Here is a 13,453-nt window from a genome sequence, read left to right on the forward strand (position 1 = left end):
TGCCCAGTGCTAGGTGAAGCTTTCTAAGGATGATACCAAGTGACAGTCTAGGGAAGAGAGCTGGGAGCAGCAATCTAATTCCAGGAAACAGTGCTATAAAGAACATGAGAAAGGGTAGAGATTGTGAGTACAGCATATCACTATTGTTTTTCTTTTTTCCTCCTGAGACAAGGTTTCTCTGTGTAGCCTTGGCTCTCCTGGAACCTGCTTCTGTACATCAGGCTGGCATCAAACTCAAAGAGTGCTGCCTGTGCCTCTGGAGTGCTGGGATTAAAGGCGTGTACCACCACCGCCTGGCTATTAGTATTTCTGAAGTGGAAAAAAACTACCACCTACATATTAAAACACTAAATAGTCAAAGGACAGCTCCAACCCTTGGGTAATAATATATATATATATCAGTTCTGGGAAGTGTTTGGATGTCGTGTACATTGAAGATGGTGAAGCCTGAACAGCAATTTCAGATCCAGTCATCCTTTTGGAAATACATACAAGACAGCGGAGAGAAGAGATGTCTAGTAAAGAAAGGGAAGTTTGCCCAGAACAAAGCACTAAAGAACATTGACAACCCAGTCACCTCAGGTCTTACGGAGCTTCTTACTCTCCTAGGCCAGGAGTCCAACTGGGTTGGACTCCAGTTTCATGCTGTTTGTGCTGATAAGGGCAAGGAGGAAAGCTCTCTGTGGAACAAACCTGTACACCAAGTATTTTTGCCACACAGACACTACCCCAAGGATCTACCAATGCGGGTACCAGACCAGCCCTCAGTCCCAATTGTCTACTAAGCAGTTGCTAAGAGGAAGCTTTATGATAGGAGCACCATGCACTCACACCCTGGGCTGCATTTCAGAAACTGAAGGCTTGAAGGCTGTGTGGCTGGTGGTAGACTGCACACTGACACTGCACAGCCCAGGTCTAGAGCTGCAGCCTAGAGGCCTGGATTCTCCACTGAAAATGCCAATACTTTGTTTTTCTGTTTCTTTCTCTTCAAAAGAGTCACCACTAAACTAAACTGTCCCTACTGTAACAGGTTTTGCATAGCCTATGGAGTTATGTAATCCCACCAAGGAGACATTTCATGCTTAGCTCTACACAGTTCAGAGGAAAAGTCTGGAAGGCCAACATTAAAATCTCAATGAGCCAGGCGTGGTGGCACATAGCTGTATTCCCAGTTACCTGTGAGCTAGAGGTAAGAGGATTTGGAGGTCAAGGTCATCCTTGACTACAGAACAAGTTGGAAGCCAGCCTGGGCTACAAGAAAAAAACTTGTCTCAAGATAAAATAGAAAATTCTAGAATACCCATTTCTGCGTGATGGCTTTCTGGGTAATTTCTAGGGGTAATGATGATGATGATGATTTGAGACAGGGTTATACTATGCAGTCCAGGTTAGGCTGGAACTCACTGCAGGAGTGTACCACCATGTCACAATGGGTAGTTTCTACTTATTTATTTTGTTTTCTATTATCTTTATAGTATCCTTTATCACCAAGGAAGATGGGACTGGGGGTTGCCAGAGACCACAAGGTGGCTCACAACTGCTTGTAATTTCAGCTAGGGGGGAAGGGGAGAAGAAGAGAATCTAATGCCCTCCTGTGGTCTCTGTGTGTGCACTATAAAAAATAAACACAAAATAAAATCTTTAAAAAAAAAGTTGGAGAGATGGCTCAGTGGTTAAGAGCACTGGCTATTCTTCCAGAGGCTCAAGGGTCAATTCTCAGCACCCACATCTGTATGTAACTCCAACTGTAGGGGATCCAACACACTTTTCTGACATGTTTGGGCACTGCATGAATGCGGTGCACAGATATATGTGAAGGCAAACCCACAAACATAAAACAGTAAAAAAAGAAAAGCAATGAAGGAAGAATAGTATTCTGGAAAGCCCTACTGTTAGGAAAAAACCCGACAAGATGTACTTCCTCACTTAAGGCCAAAAACTGGTAGCCTAAGGAGTAATTTGCCAAATTAGAAGTAACTCTTTTCTGCTATAGGAAGCAAGGGCCGGACCTGCTGACAGTCTCTACTAAGGCCTCAGCTTGGTGTACTCTGCAGGTACAGCTACCCTGGGTGAGAACAAGGCTTTCCTGGGATCCAGGCTCACCTTCTTAATGAGGTCTTGTCCATTAGTACAGACATCATTCACCCGATCCTTGTGGACAGTGAAGTCTGTCTCAAAAGCTTCATGTTTCTTCAGTAAGCCCTGGAGAGAAAGGAGTGAGGTCAGCCACTGTGTAATACGCTAGGTTTCTGAATAGAGAGTGACACAGCTATAAGACCTGTCCTCCTCCTTTCTACTCAACCGGGGGAAGCACTTAGCATGGTCGGTCCTAGGGAACTAAGGGTGAGAGAGAATAGGCTGCAGGGGAAGCAGTGTCACATGGCACAGGGAAGCTACAGACCAGGAAGGCTGAAGGTCTGCAGACTACTCTAATCAAGGTTGGTCAGAGAGGTGGACATGAACACCCAATAGAGCAACAACTCTTCTAAGAACATTCCACTGGGGACCCAGTCTTCTGCCTAGCTCCCTAATGACTGGAGAACAGTATTCCCCTTGTTGCTTCTAGGGACCTCAACCACAACCTGAGAGATGCCACTGAATTTCTCCTACTGTACAGAGAATGGCTCAAGGCAGAGAAAACTGCTTCCACATCTGCTGGCTGGAACCATGGTGCTATGTGACCTCTCCTATCCCATGACAGGGCTGCCTCAGGGCCAGCTCTGAAAACAGGCAATGCCTTTAACACCCTATGTTTTCTGCCTTTGCCTCTTTGAACAAAGTATTGGAAACTGATCCAGCCTATAGTAGGATGAGAATCCGAGTGGTTTGAAAAAACATCCAAGCTGCCAGTCTGTGACTGTGGCCAACTGAAGTTTTTCTGCTCAGTTTTTACCTTAGAAACAGTGGAGATTACATATCCACCAGTGCAAGTCATCACAGAGGAAGTGTTAACTAACTGGAAGTAGCTATGGGATAGCTTAACTTCTAGGGCCATGAACATGAGAAAAAGGTCATTAAGGGATATTTTGTGGTGTTTCTAACCAATAAGACTGTATTCTTACAAAAAGAGGTCAATCTGGGCAGACAGGCATGCTGAACAGAATGCCAAAAGAAAAAAAAGTAGACAGAGAGGGAGATGGTGATGTGGAAACAGAGCCTGGAGTAAAGGCACGGTCCTAGAAGCAGTAAGGACGCTGCTCTGGGACCCTAGCTGGCCTGCACTACACCGCAGACTCCCCATCTTCAGAATGTAAGCTAGCACACCTTCAATGCTCATGCGCTTGCTTAGCTCTCCTGACCTGGATGGCAGCAAGAGTGTCTCCATAATCTTCACTGGCCACCAGAGTCATTTTCTCGTTGATCCACGCCTCTTCCTCTTCCACATTGGCTACAAACTGCTGATACTCCAAGGACTCCTCTAGCCGCTGACCCCTTATCAGCGAGAAGAAAAATCGTTAGTTATGTACGTAAAATATCCATGAAGTGGTACTGACCTTTGACGACTAGTGTGTTTAAGATCTCAGGTCCAATTAAAAAAAAAAAAAGGGTTCTCCTTTGCATAAAATATCCATATGAAGGTGTGTCTGTGTGGAAACATGGCTTAGCCTTCTCAGAGACACAGGCAGACAGTGCTTTTCAGAAGAGGAAGCTCTGGAATTAATGCTAGGTTCAGACAAATAGGACAGGACAAGCTCAGAATGGACTGTTGGAGGTGGCTCTGGTGTAAGATAATACCTGACACCAAAGGAAAGGGCTTGGGAGCTGGCAGGAAGGGCCAGGCCTGTCTGTGCCTGAGTGCTTACCGTGCAGCTGCTAGCTGCTTCAGTTCCTTCCAGTGCTCCACAAATTGCGCAAGACGCTGCTGGATCTCTTCCTGTCCAATGGTATTGTCATCAGACAGCTTTTTCCCAGTGTCCAATACACCCTGGAAAGTGAGAATAAAAGTCAACACTGGCAGGGCTTGCCAAATGCTTAGTTCCAGCAGCTGTGGCTCAAAGTGCCAGGAAGTCTCAATATCACATTCACAATTATACCTTCAGGCTATGTGGTGGCACACTGCTTTACTACCAGCACTTGGGAGGCAGAAGCAGGCAATCTCTGAGTTTGAGGTCAGTCTGGTCTACACTAGGAGTTTTACACCAGCCAAGGTTACACAGTGAAATCCTGTCTCAAAACAAACAACAGAATTGCTTCTTCTTGGCTGGGATAAGGTATCATGATTATAGGACTACAGGGCGTAAGATCAGAGGACTTTGCCTATATCTGACCCTGTTCCCATGGTCCTGTTCTTTCAGCAGAAGGCAACCCCTCACCTGAATGGCCGGCTCATGCGCAGCCAGCTCGGCTTCTAGCCGCTTGTGTTTCTTCCTCAGGTTCTGAACACCAGTAAGGTCTCTGCCATAGTCTTCAGAGCTCACTAGCAGCTTCTTCTCCCTGAAGAGCAATGGTAGTATAATCAGCTATACCTGTTCATGTCCACAGGGTGTTAGTTCAGCCACTAACTCTTGGCATCCTCTAACCTCTACCACTTTCTTCATAAAAATCCGTTCCCATTTCCTGAAAACAGAAGCCTCTGTTTTCCAAAGTCGTGGATCTAGACTTGCCTCTGGCTTCGCACATTTGTCAACAAACATGGCTCCCCTGTATGTAATGGGTCTAGAGAACAGGCCCTGTCCTGAGAAGAGGAGTACCACCGTGTTATTATTAACTTCATTTACTCACATGGCACACAGAGAAAAACATAGAAAGGCATTTCTTTAAGGCAGGTGTGATGGCACATGCCTTTAATCCCAGCATATGAGAGTTAGAGGCTTGCTAATCTCTCTGAGTTCAAGGCTAGTCTGGCCTACAGAGTTCCAGGACGGCTAAGGCAACACAGAGAAACCCTGTCTTAAAAACTACTAAAAAGAGCCAGGCATGGTGACGCAAGCCTATAATCGCAGCACTCAGAGAGGCAGAGGCAGTTAGATCTCTGAGTTAGAGGCCAGCCTGATTTACAAAGGGAGTACAGGACAACCAAGATTACAGAGAGGAACCCTGTGTCAGAAACAAAAACAAACAAAACAGGTGTTTACTTGTACAACATTTTTTAGGTTAAAAAATGTTTTTTAGATTTATTTACTTTATACGTGTGAACGCTTTGCCTGTATGTATACCACATGCATGCTCAGTGCCCAGAGAAGTCAGCAGAGGGTGCTAAATCCTCTGGAACTGAAGTCATGGATGGCTGTGAGCCTCCATGTGTGTGCTGAGCCATCTCCTCAGCCCCAACTCATAATTTTCTAAAGAGCTTTTAATGGTGTAAGGCATAAGAAGGAGTTTTTCTTTTAAAGTGGCCAGCTTAGATAAAGCACAGTAATTCACACCCATAATCCCAGACTTAGAAGGGGGAAGTAGGAGCCTCGGGGTTTTAGGGCTGTACTGAATTACACAGCAAGGCTGAGGATCACCTAGGTTGGGACATGAGAGTGTCCCAACCAGAAAACTCTAAAACAAAACTGCCAGCCATAGATAGAAAACGGCGTGTTTAACATGCTGTAGTGTTTGGGAGGTGGAGGGGAGTTAATTTTTGTTGCTTAGTTTTTCGAGACATGGTTTCTCTGTGTTGCCTTGGCTGTCTTGGAGCTTGCTGTGTAGAAAATTTAAGGGTGTGAGAGATTGAAAAAAACAAATTGCAGGTTTGACGCCAGCACGGTTTACATCGTAAGCCTCAGGAAAGCCAGGACTACATAGACAGATCCTGTTTCAAAAACCCCAAAACAACAACTGTCTTAGGGACCCAAAGGGTAGGGTCTACTGTGACATCATAGCTACAACCAGCACTGGGTAATCCCAGTACTGCTCACTGGTGTGCAGTAGAAGAGTAGGGAGCCTGGCAAAGTCCCTCAACTGTGCCCTTCCATCACACTTTCCAGTCACCCCTAGAGAGCAAGGAAGCCTGAAACCCCTGCCTCTCCAGGCAGCCCTGTGAGACACTGAACACATAACTGCAGGCACATACTTAATCCAGGACTCCTCATCGTCCATGTCTCGGAAGAACTGGTGCAGGCGATGGGACTCGCTCAGTTTTGCTCTTCGGGAAGTTGCCATGTTCTTGATCTTCTGGAAGCGTCCGTTGATGGTGTCCCGCTTCTCTTTCACTTGGGAGGTGTCGAAGGCACTGCTGGTCATCAGGCTGTCAGCCTGGCTGTTCAGGTCCTTCAGACGATCCTGTGGCAGTGACACGAGAGGGCTCAGAAACCCGGCCCCTGAAACCAGCAATCATTAATTCCTTACTGGGCCAGCCTCATTCATCAGGGTATATTATGTTGGACCAATGCAGCTCTGTAAGATTAAACTATTCTCATAAAGACACCAGGACTTATTTCCCTGTCATCATGTGGAAATGTGTACTGATGGTGGGAAGGAAGTAAGATGCAGAATGCAGTGCACTGGCGGAAGCAGAAACCCACTTTTTGCTTTATACCTTTCAAGATAGGGTTTCTCTGTGTAGCCCTGACTATCCTGGAACTCGCTCTGTAGACGAGGCTGTCATTGCCATCTTTATTATCTTGCTTAGCAGTGGCCTTTATTTCTTCATCCTTTCATATTTTGATGCTAGAGATTGAACTGAGTCTTGTGTAGGATAAGCACACTTTGCCACTAAGTTGCATCACCAATTTCACAGTATCCTTTGAAAAGCAGCAGAAGTTAGTAAATTTTGTTTTGTTTGAGACAGGGTCTCACCATGCAGTCCTGGCAGGCCTGGAAATCAAAGAGATCCACCTCCTTAGCAAAGCTTGTTTAATTTAACATCTAGGGCCGGCAAGATGACTCAGAGGGTGACTTAAGTTCAGTCTGGGATAGGAAGGAATTGACTCCTTTGTTATCCTCTGACTGAACTACCCCACCCCCAACAAATAATTTTTTTAAAAATCCACATTTTACTTTAAAGGACTCAAAACTATGATCATTCAGCCCTGATTCTCCAACAGACACTAAGTGAGCTGGATGTGTGGGATCAGCCTGTACCTCCAGTACTCGGGAGGCCAAGGCACTGAGTTCAAGGCCAGGCTGTGCTACAGTGTAAGACTCAGCTTTACCTGTGCCCACCCTGCCCCTCAAGACAAATGAAGCGAGTTTGTCACTTGCCAGAAACTGAAGTCAATTGCCAATGATAAAATTCAAACTTTTGGAAAATTCTTATCTGGTACCTCAGAAGTTTTTCTGACGAGACTAGCAAGGTGTTAAGTATTTAGAACCAACATGGCTAACTCAGAGTACCAATATTTTCTAACTGAGACAGACATGTGATAGAATTACAAGTAGATACAATCTACCCCAAGCCTAAGATGGACCAATGATACAGAACACAAAGACAGTTTTTGATATAATTCAGTGTGAAAAACTGATTCTACTTTGTAATAAAGTTGAAAAACTATTAACAATTCCAGGTACTGGTATAAAAGCAGAGGAAAACTATTCCCCAACAGTCTGAATCAAATTTCTCCTCCTCCTCTATCTTTAGTCTAGGTATGTATGCCTATCATACACACCACACACAACAAACCAACCAGAAGCATGAACTCCATACTTCCTCTGTAGGATGGACATTAAGACATCTGCAAAGATGTAACCAATGCAGCCCTTCTCACACACATCTCGTTAGAAAAGCTATCACCATTCACATAAATGCTGCTTACACCATGGAACTAGTACTTGAACTACTTAAAGCTGCAGATGTGCTGTAGATGCTATAGGCTCAGCATTTGGGAGCCAGAGTTAGAAACTCTACTGTAACTCTGAAGTCAGGGCTATGTACTGAGTGCCTGCTTCAAAAATAAAGAGCTGGGTGCGTCTGTGTATACCTTTAATTTCAGCACCCTAAATCAGAGTGGGTGAATCTTGTTTGAGACCAGCCATATATACAGCAAGACCTCTTCACAAACAAAACAAACAACAACCAACTGCTGGGCAGTAGTGGCACATGCCTTTAATCACAGCCCTTCAGAGGCAGAGGCAGGCAGATCTCTGTGTTTGTGGCTAGCCTGGTGTACTGGGGGAGTTCAGGACAGCCAGCACTACACAGAGAAACCCTCTTTTGAGAAAACAAACAAATAAACAAAAAAACCAAACCAAAACCTATACAAATAAACAAAACCCAAAAAAGTAAACAACAAAATATATATGCAAACTAAACTGTTTCCATTTTTTACCAGTATGGATAGAACCCAGACCCTTGGGCATGCTAGGCAACTGCTGTACCACTAAGCTACATCTCCAGCAGTAGGGAGAGGGGGGCAGAGGCTATCAACCAATTTTCTCACAAAGATTAGTACTTACAGATCAGATCTGTATAAAGCTAGGCTGAGAAAAATCAAGAAGCCAGCCAAATACAAAGTGCTGCCTTGGGTGCCAGGCATCACTTTCCTTCCTAGCTCTAGCTCTAGCTCTCTTCAACACCCTGGGATACTCTTGGGATTCCTTCTAATCACTCTGTCCTCCCATATGTCACACTGCTAACCTCATGGGCTGATATATCTGCCTCTAGCAGCTGATGCTTTTTCAGCAAATTGTTCACAGAAGCAAGGTCTTTGCCATAGTCTTCAGATGCCAGGAGAGCCTCCACCTGAAACACAAAAGGGAATGGTTATTACAGGGTGCATGCGTAGTGTTCTGGAAAACTCAGTATGGCTGAGTGCTGTTCTAGGTCCTTTTCAACCACCAGTTACACTTTGTCATTAATATTCAGGACCACAGTGTGAGCCGGGTGCACTCTAGGAACCCTTGAGCTTAAGGCACATGGGAATGTTTAAATCATAGTACAATTCAGGAAAACACATAGACTGGAAAGAGATTCTGAAATGTAGTTGTCTCTAAAATCATGCTCTTTAGAGCCTCTGCTGTCCCAATTTTCTTCAAGTGCCTAGACTCTGGCTCCCTTCCTTTCTGTCCTTTTAGTTCTATCTTGGTGCAGATTCTTGGAACTGCCTCCCCAACTCCCTTATACACTGCCTTGGTGAGAGTCTGTTATCCAGAATCTTCTGAAACCAGTTTTCTGCTCTAAACCTCTATTCACCCTGCTTAGCAATTCCTAACAGGAATTTGAACCTTTTTCACAATGTGGACTTCTGTTTAAGGCTGACTGACTGACTGACTCATTCATTATCAAATGCCTAGAAATTCCCTGATGGTAGGGAGCGAGATGCACCTCACATTACCTCAGAGAGCCAGAAGTCAAAGTCTTTGATTCCAGTGTTGAAGTTCTGCTGCTTATTGGCCTCTTTTAGCTTCTGGCTCTTCTCAGCTGATTTCTGCACCAGGAACTGCCACTGGTCTGCAAGGGCAGCTAGACGGGCCTTACAAGAGATGGGAGTCACTTGGGATACAGAAATCTCCAAAGGACCCATTCCTTCCCCCCCACCCCCGGCTACCCCAGACAGGGTTCTCTGTAACCTTGACTGTTCTGGGTAGACCAGGCTACCCTCAACTCACAGAGATCTGCCAGCCTCTGCACCTGAGGATTAAAGGTGTGTGCCACCACACCCAGCTTAAAGAACCCATTCCAAAGACCCAAATCAGAAATCTTAAAGAGTAAGTAGAAACAATCACAGGAACTATGTTCTTGAATTCCAGAGACTGTAGGTCTTAAGCAGTATCAGGTGTAGTACAGTGGACAGTAGCATGCTGCCATTCTTTCTGGAGTCAATATGGGCCCCTGGGCCATACCTTGACGGCATCCTCACTGCCAGCACAGGCCCCACGCTCGATGAGGGAGTTGCCCATGTCGATGACTCCACGGATTCGGTCAGCATTGGCGTGCAGTTCTGCCTCAAAGGCTTGGTGCTTCTGGTGTTTACTCTGAAAATACCAAGCAAACCACCATTCAAAGGCAGTTCTTGCCAGGTTTGTCCTTAAAGCAAAATTGATACTCAGAAGGGAAAAAAGTGCTAGCTAGGAAGGTAAGGAACAAGGCAAGCACTGGGGTGGACAGAAAGCTACCACAGGTTGTGTGGTACTGTTGTGTGGGGTCTATGAAAGCCCAGCAGAGGTAGGTTTAGGCCAGAAAGGGAGATGCGCTAGGTTCAGGGGCAGTAGGGTAAAGCCAGTTCTGAACAGCTCACCAGCAGGCAGGTAGCAAAGCCTCAAATTTTTGTACTTTTTAACATTTTGTAGGAGACAAAAGGGTCAAATTTCAGTTTTGACTCTAAGCATGTGCCAGTGCCAACCCACGTCTTTATCCTTCCTGGACAGAACCCCTGACAGGCATTATGTATGGGCTATCCTACCACCCACAGCAGGAACACATGGATGGCTGCAGCAGTTCCTCTGCTGAGAAAGATTTGGTTTTGTAGGCTTATTTTTGGTACCTGTCATTAATCAAAACATGAGGCTGCTAAAACCCAGTCTAAAGGCAGGCTGAACTTTATTTTTGCCAGGAAGAGAGAGCTGGGGGCCTTGTACGGTTTCTAAGAATTTGTTAAGAAACAAAAGATGCTGAAAACACTTAAGAGATATGATTGTGAGGATACAGCAGCTGTAATATAATTGTGGAAAGCAAGAAATTGTCTCAGGGGATGTTATTGAGGAAAGAAAAAAATACAGAGAGAGAGAGAGAGAGAGAGAAGAGAACAAAACAGCTTAGTTGGCCAAGAATTCTGCACTCAATGTTGCATTTCAGAGGCAGTAACTATTAGAGTGAGGGGACCCTGGCTAGCAACCAGAGATCTCACCTACAGATCCTGACAATGTAGTCAACCTGTGCTTGGCCCAAACCCATTTATTCTTTTCTAGAGCTTTATTTTCTCTTTCCAGTTCTGGGACTTTTTGAGCCATGTGGTGACAGGTGTCTCTTTTTGTGACCTCCTGAACAATGTATGCACAACTGGAAGCACACCTTGCTATTCCAGTTCTCCAGGCCAGCACTTCTGAACCCCAGCCTGTATGTATTGGATTCATCCCAAGCAAGCCTGACCTCCCAGGCCACTTGACACCTTGAGCCCAGGAAAACAAAGTCACAGTTTACATAAAGAAGCTGATATTCCATTTTCAAAAGCACCCCTTGAAAGAAAGTGATCAACTACTGCTCCCAAATCAAACACTGTAGTACAGAACTTGCCTGGATGATGAAACAGGGAGGAAGAGATAGGGACTAGAGGCTAATTACAAAAGAGAAAGCCATATCTCACAGGGACACTGGATGAGGGTTGACTGGGGATTAGAATGATGATGGATGAATAGACACCAGTGGACTGTATGTAGCCACAGTAACAGTACTCTACAAAGTAGAACACAAATCCCAGAGCTCACAAATCTAGAACTCTTATAAGCGTAAAAAAAACTTACCAGCAGCTTGGAAAGCTACAAAAACAGATTGAAAGAAAAGTTCAGTACACTGATGTGAACACGTCTCAGCTATTACAGATTCACTCTGCCACCATACTTCCCCAAGTTCAGTACTTGGGAAAGCATAGGAACAGGACCATTAGAACATATTATAGCAGATAAGCTTCTACAGAAGCCAGCAAGAAAGGGAGCAGCTTCCAAATGGCTCTACTGACCCAGTGGACTCCTTCAGCCTCAGCACAGTGCAGATGGCTTTATAGATGTACTCTTTACAGAGTCTCATTTAACAGCTCTACTCACAACACAGGGTACTGTAGAACAAGCATCCAGAGTCCCACTCACCTGAATATTGGTGGGGTCCTTATATGACTCATCACTTGCTGTCTGTAACTTCTCACTGATCCAGGCTTCAATTTCATCCACATCCCGGCTGAACTGCTGAAGTGTTTGAGATTCTCCAAGTTTTGACCTTTTCTCAATCATCTGGGCTTTCAGGCGGCGCCACCTGACCGTGAAGATCAAATATGAGTGTTCTTTCCCAGAACAGACAAAACTGGAGTAGGTGTAACTTCTCGCATGTGGGCATTCAGCTTCTCAGATCTGGCTGGTGACTGTCACCACCACAGGACACCCACCTGTCAAGGACCTCATTGCGTCGGTTTGCAATGTCTCCCTTGGCATAGTGGTCAACAGCAATGAGCTGGTCGGCAAAGGCCTGCAGGGCAGCTATCTTTTCCTCCTAAGGGCAAATAGGCAGAGGTCAGGGCGGCTGAACAAGGCCTGTCAAGCCTGCTAGTTTTCAGAGAAGATAGTTACACTTTGGGTGATGGAACTAACTGGTGGCAGGATCGGAACACAATGACACTTTAGAAGCCAGCTTGATTATCATCATTACTAGAGTAGGGTTTAATTCAAGAGGACTTCAGGTCATACTGAGGTGTGCAGGTTCTGGGACACCAGCAGATGTCTAACAAATTAGGCTCATAAAATAAGTTCTGTTTCCAACAAAATGGTTTTCAAGTCCCAGCTGTCTATTTTGTTCCTTGTTTGAATTATGTTATCAAAACATAAAATTTCATCCTTAGAATTTTTTTTTTTTTTTTTTTTTTTTTTTTTTTTTGCGGGGATGGGAGAAGAGGCTGGGTATGGTGTCATATGCCTTTAATCCCAGCAGAGGCAGGCAGATCTCTTGTGAGTTCAAGGCCTGCACCACATAGCTACTTCCAGGACCTCACCTGAGTTTTGTTTCTTCTACGGTTTCTTCAGGAAGATTTTAAACGTTGCTTCAGCGCTATGTGCTGGACTAAGGGACTACTGCATACTAAGCCGTGTTCTGGCCCTGGGTTGCAAGCTTTGTTTCCTTGGAGACTGCTTTGTCATGTAGCTCAGACTGGCCTTGAATTCCATCTTTCCATCTCAGCTTCCCACACGCTGAGATTACAGAAGTCCAACAACAGCTGGTACCTCAAGGTTTTTTGCTGTTGTGGTTTGAGACAGGGTCTTACTATCTAACTTGGTCTGGCCTGGAGCTGGTCTGGCCTGGAGCTGGCTATGTAGGCCAAGCTAGCCTCCAGTCTACCTACCTCAGCTTTCCCAGTACTGGAAGGAATAAAGGTATGTTACCACACATGGTCTAGTTTTTAAAATAATTATTCATGGGCTGGAGAGATGGCTCAGAGGTTAAGAGCATTGGCTAGTCTTCCAGAAGTTCTGAGTTCAGTTTCCAGCAACCACATGGTGGCTCATAACCATCTATACTGAGATCTGGTGTCCTCTTCTGGCATGCAGGCAAACATGTAGGCAGAACACTGTATACATAATAAATGAATCTTAAAAAAATAAAAAGTTATTCATATACAGTTTCCCGACTATTTGTTGATGTGTAACTGACTATACTTTTAGAAAAGATTTATTTCTAATTATGGTTATGTGCTCATGCCTGTGTGCGCAGTTGCACGCATACGTTGAGTGTGGGTACCTGCAGGAGAGAGGCATCAGATCCCTGGAAGCTGGAGTTACATGTACTAGTGAACTACCTGATGAGGATGCTGGGAGCTGAAATCAAGTCCTCTTCAGGAGCAGGCTCTTTACCAGTAAGCCATGTATCTAGCCCAATATAATTATTATT

The 13,453-nt window shown here is 45.0% G+C and overlaps 1 protein-coding gene across 5 annotated transcripts in view; it reads right to left on the reverse strand.

Moving 5' to 3' along the window:
* Positions 1 to 13,453, reverse strand: part of Sptan1 (spectrin alpha, non-erythrocytic 1) — a 70,069-nt gene that overhangs the window by 7,495 nt on the left and 49,121 nt on the right. For 3 of the 5 annotated variants that reach the window (XM_055599801.1, XM_055599802.1, XM_055599799.1), the window contains 11 exons: positions 11,961 to 12,064; positions 11,668 to 11,830; positions 11,326 to 11,340; positions 9,709 to 9,840; positions 9,201 to 9,338; positions 8,504 to 8,608; positions 6,002 to 6,210; positions 4,314 to 4,434; positions 3,804 to 3,925; positions 3,300 to 3,432; positions 2,104 to 2,202 (listed from right to left, as the gene is read on the reverse strand). In XM_055599801.1, the coding sequence (XP_055455776.1) occupies positions 2,104 to 2,202; positions 3,300 to 3,432; positions 3,804 to 3,925; positions 4,314 to 4,434; positions 6,002 to 6,210; positions 8,504 to 8,608; positions 9,201 to 9,338; positions 9,709 to 9,840; positions 11,326 to 11,340; positions 11,668 to 11,830; positions 11,961 to 12,064 (1,341 nt within the window). The remainder of the gene's footprint in view (positions 1 to 2,103; positions 2,203 to 3,299; positions 3,433 to 3,803; positions 3,926 to 4,313; positions 4,435 to 6,001; positions 6,211 to 8,503; positions 8,609 to 9,200; positions 9,339 to 9,708; positions 9,841 to 11,325; positions 11,341 to 11,667; positions 11,831 to 11,960; positions 12,065 to 13,453) is intronic. The other 2 variants (XM_055599803.1, XM_055599800.1) reach the window with 1 other exon arrangement.

This window comes from Psammomys obesus, unplaced genomic scaffold (genome assembly GCF_907164565.1).
Source record: "Psammomys obesus unplaced genomic scaffold, mPsaObe1.curated_primary_1811, whole genome shotgun sequence".
NCBI classification, from domain to species: Eukaryota; Metazoa; Chordata; class Mammalia; order Rodentia; family Muridae; genus Psammomys; species Psammomys obesus.